The sequence below is a fragment of the Haemaphysalis longicornis genome, unplaced genomic scaffold (assembly GCF_048455015.1).
Source record: "Haemaphysalis longicornis isolate Haplotype H1 unplaced genomic scaffold, Haemaphysalis longicornis Haplotype H1 scaffold_1, whole genome shotgun sequence".
Lineage (NCBI taxonomy): Eukaryota > Metazoa > Arthropoda > Arachnida > Ixodida > Ixodidae > Haemaphysalis > Haemaphysalis longicornis.
In genome coordinates, this window is record NW_027526203.1 from 90,277,890 (window position 1) to 90,300,505 (window position 22,616).

The 22,616-nt window shown below is 46.6% G+C and overlaps 1 protein-coding gene across 1 annotated transcript in view; it reads left to right on the forward strand.

The window, feature by feature from the left end:
- LOC144177985 (ATP-binding cassette sub-family C member 2-like) overlaps positions 1-22,616 on the forward strand; it is a 603,957-nt gene that overhangs the window by 391,670 nt on the left and 189,671 nt on the right. The window contains exons 14-15 of the mRNA XM_077705540.1: positions 7,505-7,707; positions 18,568-18,744. Coding sequence (XP_077561666.1) covers positions 7,505-7,707; positions 18,568-18,744 — 380 coding nt within the window. The remainder of the gene's footprint in view (positions 1-7,504; positions 7,708-18,567; positions 18,745-22,616) is intronic.

The following is a 22,616-nucleotide window of genomic DNA, read 5'->3' on the forward strand; positions in this document are numbered from 1 at the left end:
CTTTCCCGCTCACCTCTCATGCTGTTCCTCTTTCGCCGCGCTCCTCCCAAGGTAAACACACTAACGCGATCTCAGGGTTTGTTCAAGCCGATTTGAACTTACCGCGTTCACTGCTACAGGCCGGGTTCCTCGATGCCAGCGCTGCAGTACGGCGGAGACACGCGTGAATCGAGGCGGCCGACTTCAAGATTTATAAAACCGCGTTGCCCTACTTCACGTGCATTCCAAGCAGAACCTGGAGCCTGTCTAGTGGAACCTTTCGTAACCGCGACGAAGGCCGTCGGGCGGCGTCCACGCGCTGGTGTTCGGTGATGCGAGCAAGCTGCTACATTTCTTCGGCGCGCTGTACGAATTGCTGGGAGGTGCCGTCGGGAAGCAGCATGGCGTCGAGCATTGTTGTATGTTCTCTGCGGTAGGTGAGGGTGAACGGTGTCATTCGAGTCGTTTCTTGCTGCGCCGTGTTATACGTAAACGTGATGTAGTAGAAAACTGCATCCCAGCCCCGGTGTACAGCGTACATGCAGAGCATGTAGGTTTTGGTTTTGTCTAGCCGTTTCGTCAAACCGTTCACCTGAGGGTGGTACGCACTGGCTTTTCGTTGAGATGGGCTGCTGACAGTGAGGACTTCTTGCAGCAGTTTCGCGGTGAATTCGGTTCCACGGTTCGTAATACGAACTTTAGGAGCCACATCACGGAGACCCCAATCACCGTGGCCTTTGGAAGGGCCTTTGTGTCTGCGTACTTGGTCAAGTAGTCTGTGGCGGCTGATATACACCTGTTGCCCGCTGTAGAGGTAGAAATGGTTTGATTTTGATTTATATGATTGTAAGTTTTAACGTACCGACGCAACGCAGGTGATGAGGCGCGCGGTAGTGGAGGGCTCCGGATTAATTTTGACCACCTGGGGACCTTTAACGTGCGTGAAGACCTCGTACAGACGGGCGTTTTTGCTTTTCGCCTCCGCCAGAAAAGCGGTCGCCGCGGTTGGGAATCGAACCCGCGCCCTCGTGCTCATCAGCACAACGCCTTAGCGGTGGCCAGAGGTGAGAAAGGGGCTCAGCAGGCAGGTCCATGCCGACTTGCTGGGACGGCACTTGGGGAATTTTAAATGGTCGGAGAAATGCAGCTGGTCTGCCAGGATGGGCCATGTGTCCGGACCAGTTCCGACGTTTGCCGAGAGCTTGGGCCAGTAATACGCCTCCGTGATTCTTGCAAGCAAGCGTGCATGCGGTGAGGGAACGACAAGTAGGCACCGTCGGCCATTCGGGGAAACGTTCTTTCGTACAACACGCCGCTGTGAAGGCAGACGTGGGTATACCTCTAACAAACGACTTGGGCGGGCTGGTGGCGTTGCCTTGCAGTTAGTGGTAGCAGTCAATTGACTGAAGCAGTGTTAGAACAAAAGAGCCCTCTGCTACTAAGTACCAGACCGCAGAATTCTAATTCCTGCGGCCCTCTACACATGATCGCTTCAACATATGCTTCTTTTCTGATCGGTAAAGCCAGTTCCTCAGCATGCAGACTTGGCCACAGTATTCGAGGTAAATGGGATAGGGATCACGTTTACTAGCAGTGGGAGCCCCTGTCCAGCATTAGTTACATCGCAGTGCAATATTTCTGATCATGTGTTATGACGGTACGCATCGTATCATTCCCATGAAGCCAAAAAAATTCAATGGTAAAGGCAAAATCAAAATCAAATAACACCGCGAACACAATTTGTAAACAAATTCGACAAACCCCTCACTACCCCAAGGATCGTCATAGATTTATAATTGATGCCGTATGTTTTTCCATCAAGCAAAATCCAGGCTCATTTAGGGTGTGTCTTACAGTCGGAAGCATTACAAAAATGACTCGGTTAGTCACATGTAATGGTCTACGCTAGCATTTATTGATCCCAATAGGTACAGCTAGGCGATATGTGTAACCCACTCTAGCCTGAAATGTGTAACCCACTCTAGCTAGCCTGAAACTGCCCCGCGCAATCTTTAAATCTTGGGTCAATGGAATGTTTAGGGGAGAAACGGTTGTGCAAAGTCTCCACTCGGCCATGGTCAGGTACTGAAAACATTTTGCTAGGAGTTGGTTGGGAGTAGTAGGAAACTCCACGTGGAAGTTCACGGGCTTTCGAAATGTCCAGTGTCGGGAAACAAAAACTAGAGATTATGAGTCATAAAAATTGGTTGACGGCTGGTTGGTTTATGACAAATGAATGAGCATAACTGAGCGAAAGACTAGGACTAAGGCAAGAGGGTGACAGGACGAGCGCAACTTCCAACATATTTTTGGTCTTAGGAACGACACGTGTTGCTTTTAACGTTTTGTGAAGTCCCTATGTTGAAGGTTGTTACCAGGTACTTACTGTTTTGTTGACCCCGTTCTATCGATGGGTGTTTATCGTTGTGTTTGACATGTTACGCCGAAAGGGGTGGTGCGGCTGTTGACTGGGTTACGGGTGGGAAGGGTTGCAAGGGTTTCGCGCAGAAATGAATGTCCAAGTTACGCTCGCGTAGTGGCCCTCGGGTCTTCGTCCTCGTCTTTTGCGGAGTTTTATGCGGAGTTTCTCACCACCTTGGGGTGGTGAGTAACGAGTTTGCACAATGAGCGACGTACATGAGCAAGATGAGTGGAATCTCACGGGAGCCACAAATGGGGCCAAGCTAAAAACCGGGACACCACGCCCTCAATTCGGTCACCACACCCAATCGCGCATAACTTTCCCATCTCGTCACTTGAACAGCGAGGCTTTGCTTGCTGGATTCTTTCATGGGACGAAATGCGGCAAGGCGATGTGCTGTGGTGGAGAGGAGCGAGGAGGAGAGCAATCACACATGCAGCGAGTTGAAGTAATGCTTGAACGAGGCGCTAACATAGGCGAAGCGTTCCTAAACTCGGTTAGCAATGTTTATACTTGCCAACGTTATTGGGCAAAAAAACACATTAACGACACCTGAGGCAAGACATCAATACATAATCAGTATTTTCATTGCAAATACTGATTTGCAGAAACCAGCATTTGCAAATACAATCAGTATTTCCATGGGTTTTTTGAATAAAAATAAACGGCTGCTTGATTTCCGTCAGCAAATGAAAATACTCAGCGGAAAAAAAAAGCTCTTCTGGCACCCCCTCGAGGCCGTGTTACAAGCACGGAAGCACGGAAGTTGCAAAAGGTTTTAGTAGAAGGCGCGAACGGGAATCGATCTGCTGGCTTTGAGAAGTTCGATGAAGCTTAGCCTTGCGATTAGGAAACGTTAGGCAGCTTCGCTGTTAACACCAGGCCACTGAACCGCAATATTTTTGGGTTCGGTTCGGGTTCGAGCCTTTCGGGTTCAGTTCCGAGCTCGGTTTCGGAGCACCATTCCGTTCCGGTTGGAACTAGTTTAAACGGGTTCAAACGGGTTCGCAGGAGAAAAAGAAAATGTTTTTTTTTGCGTTTAATTTTTTTAGTTCTAAGTCTTCGCTTCATTGTAAAGTCGGTATAAAAACAAATACATGTTGTAGGTTTCTTTGTGCAAATGGTCTGATTTGGGCGATTCAAAGAGACCCTTCAACTTTTTTCGAAATCGCAAATGCTTTCAGGACGTAGTCAACCAACACATCCCATACTTAGATTAGAGGATCGCAAAGCACCTTAGCCGAAAAGTACTTCCCTATGCCCATCAGGTAACTTGAAAACTTGGTCAAAACATTTTTCTCTTTTTCCCTTCTTGGACCGCGGGGATGACGTTATTTGTAGTGGTGGAGTGGCTATTGGCCGGATTTCCTTCAGCTGCAGCAATGAGCCTATCCCATAGCCACTTAAAAAAATTGGAGATACTTGCACTATATAAGTAGCGCAAGGCTTGGACAATAGCTAAGCTGGAGGACTTCTTTCTCTATTAGCACTGAAGGAAACACCGCCACGTATTGCATTAGGTTTGGAATTGTTTTTTGTATGTTCCGTCGGCGCATTTCACTGTGGTAGTAGTAATCATCATATCCATCTAAGTCGTCGTCTTCCTCATGCATGACTGGCTGCCTGGATCGTTTATGTTTTCCCATTTTTCCGAAAGTGGAACGCGTCTGCACGGGCTAGAACAGGCGGCAACCGGCTTCGCGAATTGCGCGTCTGTAGCTCCCCCCTTGAGGCGCGGACGCACGCGAACTCTTTTCTTCGCATTTTATTTCCGTGCGCCACGCGCAATCCTCACATGCACGGGCGCGCAATGCTCACGTGCGCGGTTAGCGGCTGAAGTAGCTATGACCCGGTGTTTTCTGATGACGCTGCACGCATTACGGCCAGCAACAACAGCTCCGCTGCAAAAAGTATGCAGCGTGCACGAGTACCCCAGGGCTGGAGAAACAGCGGAGCTGAGGGGCAACCCAGCTTCTTCCGACTTTGCTAAGTTTTTCTAGGTTTTGGCCGGCTACGTGTTTTAGGTTTCGCGATCTTCTTGCCAGGCTAGGCTAAGTGCTGAGGGGTGAGGCCAAGTGTACCCGGTTTTTTCACGGCCCTTCCGGGTGGTCATGACTCTACGTGACATGACTCTACGGAACCGCCGCAGTACCGCCTTGTGTTCCACTCCCCTCACTGACCACTTCGTCTCCAAATAATGCATCCTCGCCCCAGTCCTCTGTCCGGCGCGCATGTAGCTTCCTCGCCTGAAGCTTCTGGCAATGGGCACCTTCCCTGTAGGCTACCAATTGTCCCGTCCATCCGCAAAGCAGGCGACAGTCTGTCTACCATCGTTTTTTGGCACCATCGAGTGTCGCCATGATGCCGCATTGCGCCACCCCTAAGTGGATGGTGACGTGCCAGCCCTTGTCTCTAATCACGCTTCCTCACCGGAACCTTCTCTCTGGTAGGCAGAGCGGTAGTTTGCGGGCACTCTTGGCAGGGTGGCCGAGAGCCTGCCCGACCGCCATTGTATTTGATACCATGCACGCACACGTGTTTTCACACAATTAGGCAAGAAAAGTTCGCATGGAAAAAAATTGGTTGATCTCGTACGGTTTTCATGTACATATAGTTTCCGCGGACCAAGTAAGCGAAGCGCTTAGGGACATGGTCGGGCCTGCCCTCCCAACCAGCAAAAGATCCACTCCAACGCAAGGACAAGCGGTCACGTTGGGTGACGTGCAGCTTCCGGTGCCCCATCACCAAGTTGGGCCTAAAGTGTGCCTTTGAGCCCGTTTGGAAAAAGTGGCCCCTGCTATCACTCGTCATGTTCCAGAAGGGGACAAGCATGGATGCCGTCGTGCACTCCACAGCTTGGATAAGCTTCAACTTGAACGGTGTGGTGCATTACCTGGCGAACAATGACCTTAAATTGCTTTAGTTCGGTGAAGAGGACCAGTGCGTTCTTTGACCGGAAAGTACGTTCAGTGAGCAGGCGTTAAGAGCAGTGCCTAAGAATTTTAGTGTAACAGCAGCGCTTGTTTGTGTCCTCGCCTTTCGTGTCTTCTCCTAGTTTTTGCTCTGTTATCCATCGGGGAACAGTACCAACTAGCCCAGCTTATATCACTCCAGCAGTTGATGAGGTCCCTGAAGGCCTTCAGAAGGGTGCGGGATGCATTCAATTTGACAACACGGTGAAAACTTTACACAATAATAAACACCAAGTACATGGGAACCACGATTGCACTATGATGTGTCATGATGTGTCACCTCGGAATATATGCTTAAGCTTAACTTATTGTTAAATGCAAAAGAAAATTGGGGGAAATGGGCAGTATGTAAGACAAAGTGATAATATATACGGACAACTTTACATTAAATTGAGAGCATTTAATTGAGGAAAAAAAACTGATGGGTTGTGCGACTACAGACTATGCATAACATTTGGTGGCGCTGTCAGGCGAGTAGTAAGAAGATCTTCAGACACAAGGTAGACTACCATAAGGAAGAAACTAGAAATGACAATTTTCAAGCCCCGGAGCCAGTTAGGAACTGTTTCATCGATTCGTTCCGCTTCGGGTTCAGTTTGAAAATGGCGGAAAAAACTACGGGTTCTATTCGGTTCGGGTTCCTGGCAAAAAATTCGGTTCGGTTCCGGTTTTCGGTTCGGTTCCGGTTCCACACCCTGGTTAACACGAGCGTTCGCGGCGCTAAGTGAGGGCAGCTGGACTACTGTTTTCTCATGGTGAAAGTGTTCTCATACTAAAGTGTTCACATACTTTCTCATGCTTGAGCGTTTTCTCCATTTCACGCCTATCCAAAGAGGTGGTTAGTGTATTGATAACGCCTGCAAAAAGAATATATCAGTGTCAAGGCATAAAAGATGCGCTCACGAGATCTCATCACGTGATGCAAACATATAAGTAAGCAATTGTCATTCATAAAAAGTCCTTCGCGACTGAAGGAAGACGTGCGACAGAGCCAATCAGGGCGATTTTTTATTAAGTGGGGACAAGCCGGCTTTCGCGCAATGTTGATGTATTCACCTGATCCCCCACATGATTTGGTGATTCCAGTCGCCGTTTATTGGATACTTATTGTAGTGTTAGGGAGCCAAGAGATATATGACTGAAATCATAAAAGAATACTCCCTTGGCTGGCGCCGCAATGTAGTTTAGTTGGGACCACTTTTTCACAAAATTCCGATCTACACAGAGAATATGCATCTCCCCGTAGTCCCCATTTCAACGATTTCTCCCGAAGTAGTACCAATGCCTTTGCACAATTTCTTATGAACATCTTGTTTACGTCGAGAATTTTCCAACAATTAGGCATAATATTTTTAGATAAAATCCTCTCATATTGTTTGCCGCTCTATGTTCTAACGATGCCTCCGTCTTTGTTCTTTTTCCAGGTGTTTGCTGGTGCCTATATACCATGTTGTATTACTATTATTCGCATTGTCGGCATCTCGCAGAAAATATATTTTTATTTATTTATCTTTATTTTAAACTTTCATGTAAATTGCGGCAAGCCGACTTAAAATTACTCAAAACAGCCGACTTAAAAATCCTTATTATTTCGTGCGGCTGCTATTGTTTCTTCATTAAGGCTACGTAGAAACCAACTGTAATTGAGGATTACTGATTGATACTTGGGGTGCGAGTAGCTAACAGTCTGTTGGTACAGTGCTTGTGATAGAAAAAGATGTTATATACATACAATACCCCTTAAGCCACTCAGAGACAAAATCTCAGTTTTTGAGATGGTAACGATCAATATAACGGAATTTATAACCCTAAATAAGAGAACTACTGTTTGAATTACATATAATGGGATTTATAAATGTAAATAAAATACTACTCTCTGAATTACTATATTACAATATACTATACTATACTTTACTATATTATACTATAATATGCTATACTGTACTAGGCTACACTACACTATACTATACTATAATACTATCTGAAATACTATACTAAAGGTTCGTAGCGGTGGCTTGGAAATTCCGCAATCACAATATGACAGTTCTCCCGGTAATCCAAAAGTGCTACGATAACTTTAGCGTTCACCAATGCAATGTTGTAACCTGCGGGGAACTTTGTATTTTAACAGGGGCAGTACAGCTGGCTAACTGCTCGTTTGCTTGGGGCCAGTGTACAAAAGTATCCCGGAAGCCACAACTCAAACACGTTACATTCGACATCGAGCCAGGGTCTTTGATCGGGGTGGTCGGCTTTGTTGGAAGCGGAAAGTCATCGCTGCTGTCGGCCATCCTTGGAGACATGAAATGCGTGGAAGGAACTCTGACGTCAGCTGTGAGTAAAACAAAATTGGGTGCTCTGCTGTTGCTGGCAAACGCTGTATATTCTAGCCAGGTTTAGGATGGTTCTGGAAATGTATGCACCTTTTTCCGCAGAATGGAACTCCGCTCTGACTGAGCAATTTACGTGGTTGCAGAAAATGAAACCCTCTATGTTTGAAGAACCTTGTGGCGTAGCTCAACTGCTAAAGCGTGCACTAACGCGAGTCAGAAGCAAAGACCGAACGGGTGGCATTTAAGCCCCGGGTCAAACGCATTACGCTGTCGTTACGCAACCTTGTGCAGTTTAAATCCGCTCCTAGGATAATTTGGTATGCCGCCAGAAACTAAGATAGGGAGGTTAGGAATTGCAAAACACTAGTGCAAAAGCAACCAGCAATAACAAGAATTGAGTTCGCTACCGCTACAATGAAACTGAAGGCAGCAATGCGCACATAATGGCAGCGCATACCCCGTATTTTATTTTAGGCATACTTGAAAGCCCGATGTGCTATAGGAAACACCGGAAAAACAGCATACTCTGCGGAACACCGTCGACGTTCCTGAACAGGTATCTTTACGAGGTTATGTTCATGGTGTGCTTAGCTTGGGTCCAAAGTTTGCGCCGGAACGAAGGAAAGCCGCTCCTGAATTATTGTCCATGGTTCGCCAGGTGTCACGTAAAGCTCCTGATGCGGAAGCGGCCCGATACGTCTATGAAGGCGTGGATGTTTCGAAGCATTGTAAGTCCCACCCTCCTAGATACCCGTTAAACGGGTTCTGCCTCTCCTTAGGAATAACTCGCTGTGCGTCTTGCCAGCAGACAAAGAGGGTGGGTTTGCCGTACTTTCGCATGGGCTCTGCAATGCGAAAGCGGCTGATGCTGTCTCCAAGGTGTTCGAGTGTAAATCGGGTGTGTTCCTTTCTGGTCTGAAGTCGGAGGCGAAAAAGCTGTGTACAAGACTTGACTTGCGCAAGGTTTTAAAAAGTGTGAACACCGCCAAGAGCGAGTGCTCGGATGTATTTTTCAGTGCAAAGACCCACGAGGTAGGCATGCCGTTCAGGGCTATTGTCTCCGAGAATGGTACTTACAATCAAAGCTTAATCTATTGGCCATAAAAGACCCCTTTCTTGTAAGAAGTTCGGAGGAAGTTCTGGACTTCGTCAGCTCCCAGTCTGACCAGTGCCTAAAGGCCTTCTCTGTAGACATTACTGACTTGTTTTATTCGCTAGCTCAGGCTGGACTGCTGACCTTTGTCAAGAACGCTATTGAATGTTTTGGTGCTGTGTCCTTCCAAGGTAATGCCGGCATCTCATGTGGGACCATCTTGGAACTTTTGAACTTTGGAACCTTAGGTCCACCTTCATTGTTTCGGAAGGACGGCCATCCTTACAAAGAAACGGGATCTGCATCGCCTCATCCATAGCACCCATTCTCAGTGATTTGTACTTTGCTAAACTGGATGCCAACATTGCAAACCCCCTCGCAGGCACAAAAATCAGAAAGGTATTAAGGTGATTACCTGTTCCTCCGAGAGTCCGTCACTAGTGAGCTCCAACCAGATGCCAAAGAAGTTCTAGCTATGGTAAAGACAAAACTAGCACCCCTCCAAATTACGTTTGAGCTACCTGTCCATAATAGAATCCGCTTCCTTGACCTAGGTCTTTCATTTCACGACAATCACATTTGCTGAAGGTACGAACCTAGAGCCAACAAGCCGTTGCTTCCCTATCACTCTGCCAACTCGAAACTTGTTAAAAGAGGTAACCTGTGCTTTATCAACGCCTTGAAGAAGTCTTGCGAGCACGAAATTGGCCATAGCATTGCAAAGCAGACGATCCGCCTGGCAGAAGCAGCGTACCCAACTCATTATATGGTTTGTGCTGCTCAGAACGAGTTCGCAGATTCGATTCCCGGCCGCGGCGGCCGCGTTCTGATAGAGGCGGAAAGCAAAAACGCCCGTGTGTACGAGATTTCGGCGCACGTTAAAGATCCCCCGGTGGCCAAAATTAATCCGGAGCCCTCCACTACGGCGCACCTCATTGCCTGCGTGGCGTCGGCGCATTAAACCCTACAATCAATCAATCAATCAATCAATCAATCAATCAATCAATCAATCAATCAATCAATCAATCAATCAATCAACCATTCAATCAATCAATCAATCAATCAATCAATCAATCAATCAATCAATCAATCAATCAATCAATCAACCATTCATTCAATCAATCAATCAATCAATCAATCAACCAATCAATCAATCAATCAATCAATCAATCAATCAATCAATCAATCAATCAATCGACCTATCAATCAATCAATCAATCGACCGATCAATCAATCAATCAATCAATCAATCAATCAATCGATCGACCGATCAATCAATCAATCAATCAATCAATCAATCAATCAATCAATCAATCAATCAATCAATCAATCAATCGATCGATCGATCGATCAATCATGTGGCTGGGTGACACGCATGACAATCATGCGTGACTCAGGAAGTCACGCATGAAAGAACGTGCTGATGCGGAACCGCCAACGGGGAAAAGCAAGCTGGCGGTGATTCCGTACTTGCATCGCTTGTCCTAAAACCCAAAGAAGATAGCTCCTCGCCCCAACATAAAAGCAGTTTTCTCTGCTCCCGAGAAGCTAGGAAAGCTCATCCGGTGGTGAAAACCTAATAGCCCGGCGATGCCCTCATGCACGACCAAGCACAGGAATAAATTTGTTGAGTGCACTGAGCCTGTCGTGTACCAGATTCCGCTTCGTTGCGGCAAGGTTTATGCGGGGCAATCGGGCAGATGTCTGAACGAACGCCTAAAGAAGTATAGCTAAAATGTTCATAATCAGAACGGGGCTTTCTTGATTTGCACTGCAAAACGTATGACTGTTCTCCTCCCCTCTTTGAGAAGCACCGACACCACCTTACAAGCGAAATTTCGGAAGCGGTAACCATCGCTGCGTTGCGTTCGACGCTTTCGTTGCGTTTCGAAACAGCCGGTAGCGCTAAGGCGGCAAAAAGTTAAATTTTGTTAAAGGTCAAACCCGTGAATTCGGAGCGTGTTGTTTTTGCTAATGCGTTTTCTGCTTGCCCTTGCGTGCATCTGGCAACTTATGTTTGCAAAGTTTTTTTTATCGGTGTACTTTTTTTCACAATGTTAAACTGGTACGCAGTTTTATTTGCGTTGTTGTGATATTGACTGCATCGTGTTTGGTTCAAATGAGGCATGTTGGCTGATAAGAGCACCACATATGTGGTAGTTGGGTTTTTTGGGTCATTAAAGTTGGACGTTAGCGCTCTGTGTGTCGTCTTCTGTGTTTCTGTCCGTCGTGTTGAGCTGCGCTTCGATACTTCACTATGTATAAACTCGCCCAAACCAATACTCGGCTGTGCTTTAGGAAGGCACCATCATCAAGCTCTTGCAGTTTTGTTACATCAGCCTCACGCTAATGAAATCTAGATACAGTGCCAGCCTCTACGTTCTGATACCGCAATGCAAGTGCTTTTTTGAAACCAAGAAAACTCTATTGCCGCGAGTAACTACGCAGGCGATTACTGAAAAAGTTTACTTGATATTCCCGCGAACCATCTACGTGTTTGTTTATTTATTGTTTGTTTTTAATGCCCGGCCGCGCCCAGCTCTGTTATCTGTGTCCTAAGCGAAGCGCGTCTTCAATTCTCTATTTTTATTCCACACGGGCCATCTCATTCAGATAAGGAGACCGTTTCACCTTAACGTCAATAGCCTAGAATAATCTTCCTTGATCTACAATGTTCTAGATGTGAATCGACGGTTAGAGAACCACGCGCGCTGAAAGATAATAAGCCTGCAGAGCCGACGCCGCCGTTTTACTATCGCCGACGCTCGTTAGCGCACGTCACTTTGTTGACTGCTGCTTCGCCGCCTGTAATATTGTTTGAGTGGTTAGGGGAGCACAAGTTCGCTCCAATAAACTTCTTTCCCTTGAAGACAACTGCATCGTCTTTGGCTGCGTGACAATATATAGACATTTCTTACGAAGTCAGTGTTCCCTACCGTATTAAATACCCGGGAGAAGGGGGAATTATTGGGAAAGCGGTAGGTAAACAATTCCTCGTCACGGCTAACACATGCCTAAACAATGACGGAATCACAGGGCTCCAAATTACGGAAGGAAGGTCGAACAAACAAAATGAATAAATTGTTGAAAAAAAAAATAGTGGAATTCTTAGTCAGGGAATTGAACGTCCCGTTCCCCGCAAGCGAAAAAGAACACCCATTCGTAAAACCCCTTTCTTAAATTTTTGTCTTGATTCTTTACGTACGAACGCAAAAATACAAAAAACCCTAAGTGGCAGCAAAATAATCTCCCAGAATGCTTTGGTCGGCGGGAGGATTTAAAATTAGCATAAAATATGAACATTTAAGGAATAATAAAAATTACCGAATCATTAAAATTCACGGCTTTGAAATTAAGAGATGTCACAGGGCAAAATCCTTGTTTGGGCAAAGCACCTGCTCGTAGCTTCTGCGAGAACATCACCTGGCATTACAGGTGCCGTCAAAAGTAATTAGAAAATGGTCTCGTAAATTTACAGGAATTTATTCTTCCATAAATGGCCTGGATCCATTGGCTTGCGTTTAAAGGAGTCCTCCATAATGGAAAAGGCTTCCTGTAAACCGGTAATGGCTGCCATGTACCAAGGAAGAGAAATATTTTTTGATATTCACAAATCCTTGTTCCAGTTAATTATGACGCCACGTGTAAAGCCACAAGTGACGTTCACGTCTTACGTAATCCGAGAGCAGATGAAAGCTCTCATGACACATCATTGCAAGAGTAAAAGAGAAGGTACGCTATGCCATGTGGCATTCAAAATTACAGTCCAAAAAGGGAAAGCATGTCAGACCGGAGTGACACGTGGTTATATAACTATAAATACGGGAGCTGTACGGAGCCCAATTAAGCCGCTTCCCTCTGTCTATGATGTCAAGGGAGATTTGTTGAATTTGGACTTGTAATATTCGTGGATGTCACAGATAGGTGTAAATCGACGTTACGCGAAGCTTCCATAACAGCTTACCTTGTTTAAAATGAACTTGCGTGTGGCATTTTTTAGAGTGTTGTGTTTGGGGCAGCTGCTGATTTTGCAGAAGGGCCAGCAGTGGCGTATGCGTGCGCCGAGAAATGCGAGCTGTCTCAAGAAACGTTCAGCGTCCAAACCCCCTGCGGAAGGAGCCAGACAACGCATAAACGAATCAACTGCTTTCCCCTCCCAGGCGCTTGCTCGGCCCTGCGGGCGCGGCACGTGGAGGCCAGCCGTTTGTGGTGTAAGGCAGACTCATGCCGCGCGGCCAGCGAGCAAGCAGCATCGACAGCAGCATGGTCTGGAGCGGCCCGTAAAACCGGGTGACCGCCAAAGAAAGCTTCGCTTTGCAAGTTTTAGAGTAGGCTGAGACATCCCTACACACAAAAAAATCATTCTCTATCCGTAAAGACAAAATAGCGAACGAATTCGTTTCAGATGGGACCGCTGCTGCTTACCGGCCTCTGGTTTTGTCTCACTCCGAGCAGCGCTGACCTCTGCATCCCGCACACGCGGGGCTGGGATGCACAGTGGGGTGGGGACGTGCATCGCCTTATCTCCGCCAAGAGTTTATCGCCTGAAAACAGCGGGGGCGTCTTCGGTGTGCCAACGGCGAATGTACACGTGACAGTTGAGGTAGATCACATGGTTACGACCATTCCGTGCGAAGGTTCCCAAGACGAGGACATCTACGCCGAGAGTATCAATATGAAGGTTGTGCCAGCGTACAAGCACGAGTGTAAAGCTTTGCTCTACTTCGATTGCCGCCCCTTGGGCCTATCCGCCAATTTCAAAGCCAAGCTTAATATGGCTAGGGGTGAAGTTGACTACGGCCGCGCAAAGCGATACGCAAGAGTGAAAGGTTTATGGTTGGAAATGGCTCTTCCTCTTCGCTCGCGTTGATGAAGCTCGTAGAACTAAGAAGAGCCGCGAAATTAAACTTGAACATGATATAACATACCTTATTGATGGCATGTACTATAAAATGGCTTGTGCGATCGGAATGTATAGTTGGAAGTTTAATATATTAGCTTTCATGACGCGATATTGGTTACCAACGAAAAGGCACGCATCCCATAAATCTAATAAAAACGTGGCCCCGGTTTTCGATCTGCATGTTGAAATCCCCAAGGTGCGTTCTTAAGGCTTCTCTAACTATCCTATTGTGCCATTCACGTCAAGAGTGCAGAGGTTTTTACGACTGCGAAGCTTTCACGGTATTTAGAAAGCGCAGCTACGATAATGGTTCTTTCGGTTTTGGAGTTTATGCTAATACGACCAGCAATGGTGGCCCCTTGAAGCGAAATAGATTCTTCCAGAAGCCTGAACAATAAAAATTTGATGGCAATCAATTGAAACTAATGCAATATTCACAGTCGCAAACATAACAACGTAATGCACTAAATGTGACCTACACGAGTTAAAAATCTCTTTCCATCTCTCTCACACTTTCTCTCTCACATTCTCACACACTCTTTGTCTTGTCCCAGTAGCCCCGTCCATGGCGTATTCGCCTTCGAATTGCTTTGCCAGTCGTTCAATTCCAGGTATACAGTGCTGTCGTGGTTGTGTTTTTGAGCTGCGTGGCGAGCAAGCGGATCGAACGGCCGAATGTGAATATCTGTAATGACAAAATCTTTTTGATTGATTGTAGGGTTTAATGCACCAACGGAACACAGGCGATGAGGCGCGCTGTAGTGGAGGGCTCCGGATGAAACCTGGGGATCTTTATTGCGCGCCGAAATCTCGTACAAATGCACGTTTTTGGTTTTCTCCTCCATCAGAAAAGCGGCTGGGAATCGAACCCGCGTCCTCGTCCTTAACAGCACAACGCTGTAGCCAGTGAGACACCGCGGCGGATCAGAATCTTTTTAAAACGCGGCTGTAAACTTACACTGTTTAAATGATTTGGAGGCTTTCATTTTTTTTTCTGAAACTACAGCCGAAGTTAGGATAGCTGTGGCGCTAAATCTTGCTTAAGGTGACTCTACATTATCAGCAGTGTAATCTTCTAGTTCTTCATTTTTTGTCTCTGTTTAGGTAAGGTTACAGACTTTCTCTTCTTATCCCGTGTGTTTTTAACCCTAAGTTTATTCCTTCTTGGCCTGAGAAAACAAGCTGCGTTGCAGAGATTGCCTTCGCTGGCCTGACATATTCCTTCATTTTTCAGAAATGTGAGATTCAGCCCTGAGACAAAATATAGGCTACATTGAAGTTGGGTTCGCAACCTTTATTTTTGTTTTCATGGCCGCCGTGTAACAGTGTTGGTTTATGTATATTTATTTATTTGTTTATTATTTATTTTATTTATTCAATACTGCCAGCCGCCATTTGGCAGCAAGAGCAGGAGTGGTACAGTGCAGAGTACGAACACAGAGTTTGCACGCGACCAGTAACACGGCCCGCGCTTCACAGGGAAGCAATAATGCAGTAAGCTTACAGAGTGTTACGACGCACAAGCGCACGCAATCAGTACACGGCTCACGATTCGCAAAGCAGCAGTAATTCTCGTTACAAATGAAATGCCTACATTAGTATACAATAAAACCGGCAATGCTAGTCTAATGCAAAACACAACAAAGTACTCTACGCGCATTGCCCAGGAAGTGCGAAAAAAAATCTGACGTTGCCATGTAAAGATAGGAAAACACTGCGCAAAAAAAAAAAAATCGCGCCAATCCACCCCGTGAATGTGGTTGGAAAGCAAAGCTGTAAACGATTACCCATGCGACGTCACTTAAATTCACTCACATCCCTCTACAAATAGTAAAACCAGAGAGAAGTGAAATGCACTTAACCACACCATTTATTACTTCAAAGAGATGTTCTTGGTAAGGTTAAATCAATGCGTGATGCATGAACGGTGTTTGGTTGAGTTGTATTGGTGTAGCGCAAGAGTGGAAACTTTTTTTATCAAATTAAAGTAAGCTCCAAACCGGTGTTAGACGATCTGACTACTTCGTCTCTGCGCCGCGGACAGAGGCGACGAGATATGCGGCAGAGAAGGAGGAGGAAGAGGAAGGAATACTTCTGCTCAGATTTAAGCTTGAGCTGGTGTCCAGATGAGCTGAATGGAACCGTTTGGGGAGTGGTTTTTTTAGCACGCGCAGTGTAGGTCATGACACCCAACCCTACTGGTAATTCCAGCAGGCTTCCTAGGAATCGGTGACTACCCTCCGAACACCTGGTTGAGTGAGAGCCAAGGTGATGGCTGCCTCTTCTGCTGCCATCATTTCTTGGTTCCTAAGCGAGGTACACGCAAGGAGGTTGGTTCTGGAGGTAGCCACGATGATGGCGTATGGGTGCCCTCGATGTTTGGAGGCGTCTGTGTATATAACTGCATGACCCCCACCGAGGGTGGTGTTTAGCGCTTGAGCCCGTGAATATGAACCCTCGTCCTGTGAGGGGTTCATATTTCTAAGCGAAGGGAGCATCTTTAGTTTTAGTCGCCAAGAGTCTGGGAGTACGTCACGCGGAGTGACATTCTGGGCTGCCCAGCCAATCTGGTGAAGCATGCGGTTACCCCCCGAAGTTCTGAGTCGGAGCTTCTTGTTAGAAAGATAGCCTTCTATCAGCTCTTCCGCCGTGTTGTGGAGCCCCGTGTTAAGCAGCCTCTGTGTGGACGCACTCATGAGAAGACCAATGGCCTGCTCGACCGCCTTTCTAATCATTATATAAAGCATCTATATGTCTTCCTTGTCGAGAAGAAGACAGGGGGATGACGTAAGAGACTCTCGAGAGGACAAAAGCTTCAATTAATCGAAAGGTACCGGATTCCTTTAGGCCTCGCTTCTTAGTGGCAAGTCGTCTGATCATGTGTATGATTTGATTAATGCTGTTTTTGAGGCGCTGAAAGGACACGTCACTCTTGGTGTTAGGCTCGAGATGTAGGCCCAGGATCTTGATGCTGGGGCTTGGAGTGATGGCCTGGCCATCAAGGAGTATTTGAATGTATTCCTTGATTTGGCCTAAATGCGGACGACAAGGAGCTGTGATTTTTTACGTGAACACTGGAGGCCACAGGCTTTAGCACGTTGGCGTACTAGAAGTGAGATGCTATGCATTTGTGTGAACGTCCTTTAATTTTTGTAACTCTTAGCACATGAGCAAGGTGCACACAGGGCTGCTAGACGGGCGTGAGTGGTCGCGTGACGCTTTCACGTGGCATTCAGCGAGAATGCAGGGGGTAAACTCGTAGATGTGCTTGGTGAGTACACCACCTGTCTTCCCCGTCTTCGCGTGGGCTCGTGGCTAAATCGGTAAGACAACGGGCTCTCGCTCTGTTAGTCGATTAGTGCCAGGTTCGATTCTCGGCGGAGCCAGTTTATTCTTTTATTCGTTCACTGGAGTTTTCTGGTGACACCAACGGTCGCGAAATAGCCTTTGTGGGGGAGAGGTAAAAAGCTTTACTTTAAAAAGGACGAGCAGTGTGCGTTGGCGGCATGGTTGCAAGCTAACACGTGAAATACATTAATTCAACAGAACAGAAGGGGAACAATACTAGCACTTCGATCATACACAATTTTGAACAGCCGTTGAAAAAAACACTTTGATTAGTTAAGTTATTAACGTCGCGTGGAAGTGTTCCATTCTGCTATCGTTCTCGGGGAAAAAGGATAGACGGTGAGCGTTTGTTCTCGTGAAAGGCATTAGGATTGTTTTGTTGTGCTTGTTCCGGGTGGGGTGTGACATGTTGAACTTCAGGTAGGTATTGAAGTCAAGCTTTGAATAACCATTGACTATGCTGTGTAATAATTTAAATCGATGTAATTTGCGGCGGTACTCTAGTGTAGGTAGGTCAGAACGCCTGCGCAGTTCTGTCCCGGATACTCGCCTGCTGTATGCGTTGTATAAATCGCAACGCTTTCTTTTGTTCCCGTTCGAGCATCGCTGAATCCGTCTTTGTGTGTGGGTCCCAAACTACGTCTGCTAATTCGAGCAAGGGGCGGACCAGCGCAACGGTCTTCGTTCTGCTTGTACAGTGCTAAAGTCGGTGTCTTAGTAGCCAAGGTCTGCGCAGTGCTGATGATGTAATGTTTTGTTTGTGTTTGTTCCAGGTGAAGTTTGATGCCATGGTTACACCCAAATATTTGAACTCGCTAACAACCTCTAATTCAACATTGTCAATTTTATAAGCATATTGAAGCGGACACTTTTTGCGCGTTATTGTCATTTGGCGGCACTTTGGTGTATTGAAGCTCATGTTCCAATCGTCACACCAATTACTAACAGCTGTTAAGTATTTGTTGAGAACTTTCTGGTCATTTGCCAATTCAATAGGGAGATATACAACGCAGTCATCGGCAAAGAAACGGAAACGCACCTGACAGTCGAACTGCAAATCGTTTAAATATTGTCACGAAGCCAAAGATGACTCAGTTGCCTTTAAGGAAAAACAAGTTTATTGGAGCGAACTTGTGCTCCCCTAACAACAAAAGAAATACGCATGTGGCGAAGCAGCAGTCAACAAAGTGACGTGCGCAGGCGGGTGTCGGCGCATTGAATGCCGCGGCGTCTGCTCTGCGGGCATTTATCTTCCGGCGCGGGGTGCTTCTCGAAACGCGGATCTACTACATCGAGAACACTGTCGATAAAAGAAGACTGCTCTATGCTAGTGGCGTTAGGGCGAAACATTTTCCATATCAAATGAGATATATCTGTTACGGTGGAAAAAAGAAAGAGTGGAACATTCTCTTCACTCGGGACACAGATAACACAGCCCGGCGGTAAAAGTAAAAGCATAAATAAACAAAGCCAATGAAATATGGTGGACTGGTGTCGTTTCTTTGCTTTCATGGCAGGGTCGGATAGCGTACGTGCCACAGTTGCCGAAGGTGCACAACATGACGATACGCGAAAACATAATCTACGGCCGATCCATGCACAGAAACAAATATGAGCGTGTGCTTCGAAGCTGCCAGCTACTGGATGACCTGAAGAGAACACCATCAGGAGACATGACAGAGGTCGGAGACAATGTACGTACACTTCCCGCATTCTTTTGCTACACCTCGTAGCGTAGAGCTACACCGTGAATGAGCACTAAGTTCTTACGATGGGAACATTTGCAACCTATGTCAGAATTCGGGGTTTCTAAGCAAATTCCAAAGGCTAAAACCACAAAAAATGATGCCCACCAGATCTTGCGCTGCTTCACTCGCGCTAAAAATGCACCGTACAAGTATTTTTGCTGCACTAAAAAATACTGTACTCACGATTATGTGAATGGAAGCATGGAATACGTTTTAGAGAATGCGAACCCGTAGTTTTCGCAACAACAGGACTCTTTTCAGTAATTTCAGTCAGAAAGACGGAGTTTGCGATAAGTGAAAAATACTAGGGAATAAAAAAACGGTGTCCAGCTCGTAGATATGCACATCAAGGCACGGTTAAGACGATAGCTATTTGGATAGGCAATGTGGCGTCATCCGCCGTTCACTCCGACCTCGACATGCTTCTGCAACTGCTGTGTGCGCTACCAACGATTTGCAGGAAACTCAACAGCTAGACAACCAAAGACTAGAGAATATACTTTATAGCTGAAAACGATTCCTATTCTTACTTAGGTGTTTCGCATGCGTATACAGACAGCCGTTGAAATAGATTGAAATATTTGGGGCGGGTGTGGGTAAATCATTTTAGAAACTGTGGAAACAAGTTTGGGCGTTACACTACCGCCATAACTGCAATCAAGAGTGACTGTAAGACACTCCAATATGATTATGGGGTAACACTGATACAAATTTGGGTGGACACAAGTATGGGCTAAGCCAAGTACTCCTAAAATGGTAAAGCCCCATTTTTGCGGATACATATCTGCATTGTGTGCTACCCTATAAAGGAAAACTTCCCTTGAGTTGAACCATGAATGAACCAAAATTTTGTTTTGGCAAGGCGCGTTGTGCGGACTCAAATGGCAGGAGGCCGGCAACCAAAAACGAGGCTACCCAATTAAACGTGACTCAGAATACAGCTGCTGTAAGAAGGGTGGTGAAAGTAAACTGACTAGATTGTCAGGACAAAAATTTGTTCATTTGAAAAGCTGTGGACTCCGCGAGAAGCCTGCTTTTAAACCGAGAGCATTAAATGTATTTGTTTCATGGAACGTGTGAGATGCAAAGAATTGTTGCGATGTACAAGAAATTGGAAAGAAGCCGAGCGCGAGCCCGAGCGGTTATAATGCGCCGAGTGTCCTGGGATGCTCTGAGGAAGGGCGCCGCAAGGCGCTGCTACGATTCAAGGCTCCGCTACCGTGTAGTGCGGGGAAACTCGGCGTGCTTGGCGGCAAAGCCCGCTTCCTTAAGCATGTTTCGACAAGCTGGAGGGCGTCTCCAGCGCGCGGGTGGTAAATCACGCGCGCGGCAATTTCTAAGCAGACTGCTCGACCGGGGATCGTGTTGAGACTAGAATCTATGGGCGGACGCCGTGAGCAGACATCTCTCCTTTCCGGCTGTAGGAACAAATGGTCCCAGAACAAATGGCCCCGGAACTTATGATTCCTGAACAAATGGTCCCGGAACAAATGGTCCGATCTTCAAAGTAGGAATAAATGGTCCCGGAACTTATGGTCCCGGAACTTATGGCCCCGGAACAAATGGTCCCAGGCACCTCTTCGGGCAAAATGATTCTGCAAATCCTTATGTGGACTCTTTGTTTAAATTTGCTGTATCTTACTGGAGTGTTGTATCGCCTTCTGTAACAGAAACTGTCAGTAAACCATCGGTTTATTTTATCATGCTTTTTTGTGCACATGAAAATGCATGGCGTAACACAGTTGGCCTGTTCTTGGTATTTTTGTGTTTCCGCCGTGTTTTGCCGCTTTTCATTTCATTCTTCGTTTGTTGTAGATGTTTGAAGATGCATTTTTATTTCTTTATTTGTTTGTGATATTTTATATTTTTTATTTCTTTCGTATTGTATTTATCGAAATTCCGCACTACAACCTATCACTGTAAATGCTGTTATAACCATTGTTACATCCACTAATTAAATATTTTCGCCTGTTCCGACCGCCCTCGGAAATTTTCCATGGTCACCTCCGCTAATTCCAGGCACGCCCACAGTAAATTTCAGGTCTTCTCCGTATCCAGGAATGCGCCGCTGTGTCTCGTATCGCCGTGAGGGACGAGACAGACGCTGATGTCCAAACTATGTACAGTTTATGGGCCGGAATATTTACAGGACACATACAAGGAAGCAAAGTGGAGCCCGCGGTAGGGCTTAGATTCTTGCCGGGGTCTAGCCGGCACAGGCGGGACTGTCCCCACGACCTGCAGCAAGTTCAAAAGCAAAGCGCCCCCCTTTCTCTCCCCGGGCTCGACGTAAATACCCTCGGTGAGGGAAGGGGAAAGGTTAAAGAAAACAATAAACGGCAAGGCATGCATTGCGCGTGCACCCACCCAAGGTGGTGAAAGCACGCCGCCAACGCCGCGTCCTTTTGTCCCCGCACGGGCGCAGGCGTGTTACAGGAGCGTAAAAATTGGTAAGGGCAGCAGGTGAGCTCATCGAAACTGGTCACCCACCATCAACAAACTTTATTCTTCGGAATTGCCTTTGAGCGCAAATTCCCAAACATGGTTTAGCGCGGCTTTCTTACGGCTTTACGTTTCCAGTAATTGTGAGAACCAAATACAGTCACTGTCATGGCTCTATGAAAAGCCAACGATTGTAACGATCGAACCTTGCAACGGCTGTAAGGTTCGAGCGCGGAGGTCAATGTACCTCAGTGCAACCCTCCTTCCCCCGGCGTACATCCGATGACGGGCCGCCGCCAATTAGGCCACCTGTACGCAAGGTGCGCGCGGGAACAGGCAGAGCGGTGAATGGACAAACCCCTTTGGCGGGGTCCGAGTGCAGACGTCTAACAACTGCGTGCACCCGTCGCGACGCCGATTGGGGAAGTCTTTATCCTCCAAAGGGGGCCACTGGCAGTTTGGCCGCCGGATGCAGGGGGCCGCCGCGGACGCGCTGTCTCTCACAATTTCTGGAAAGTAAAGTCGTAAGAAAGACGCGCGAAAACATCCTTGTGAATTTGCGCGAAAAACTGCACATATTTGCGCTCAAAGGCAATTTCGAACAATAAAGTTCCTTGTTGATGGTGGGTGACCAGTTTCGATGAGCTCACCTGCTGCCCTTAACAATTTTTACGCTCCCGTAACACGCCGGCAAAATTAACAGCCCATGTTAGCCAGCAGTATTCTAAACCTTGCAGCAAGAAAAGAGGCGTAATAATAGCTACACTGCGTATTTTCGGAGAAAAACAAAAGTATCTAAGCTGCAAGCTGCAAAATTATCAAGGTCCAAAATCCTTATTAGTGCCGTTTCACTTGATCCGAACGGCAGATATCGAAGCCTTTCGGATGGAGAGCACCGCAACGCAGCTTAGCGAACGCAATCGGGTAAAATTCTTTTTTGAAATAGCGATAAGTAAATAGGCTCCCCCCTCAGGCTCAAGTGGGACTCGCTTCGCAAGCTTTAATAAACAGACGAGCACAATCAAAGGAAGCACCGGAGAAGATACACTAACGATTACAAATTTGTATGCAGCATTTACTTAAATTCATCCTTAGCAAATATATTATATAAAATACATTGTAGAAGCATATAAACATAAATATGTTGACCCGCTTCCTTCCCTCATACAGGCGCTCATGCTTAGGTGGAGTAGCGGTGGGACCATTTCTTCCTAGTTTGAAGTTGGGACCATTTGTTCCGGAACCATTAGTTCCGGTACCATAAGTTCCGGAGCCATTTTTTCCGGGATCATTTGTTCCGGGACCATTTATTCCGTGACCGCTCCTTTCCACCTCAACGTGTGCCGACTATCACGACACCGGGAAAGAGTCTTCTT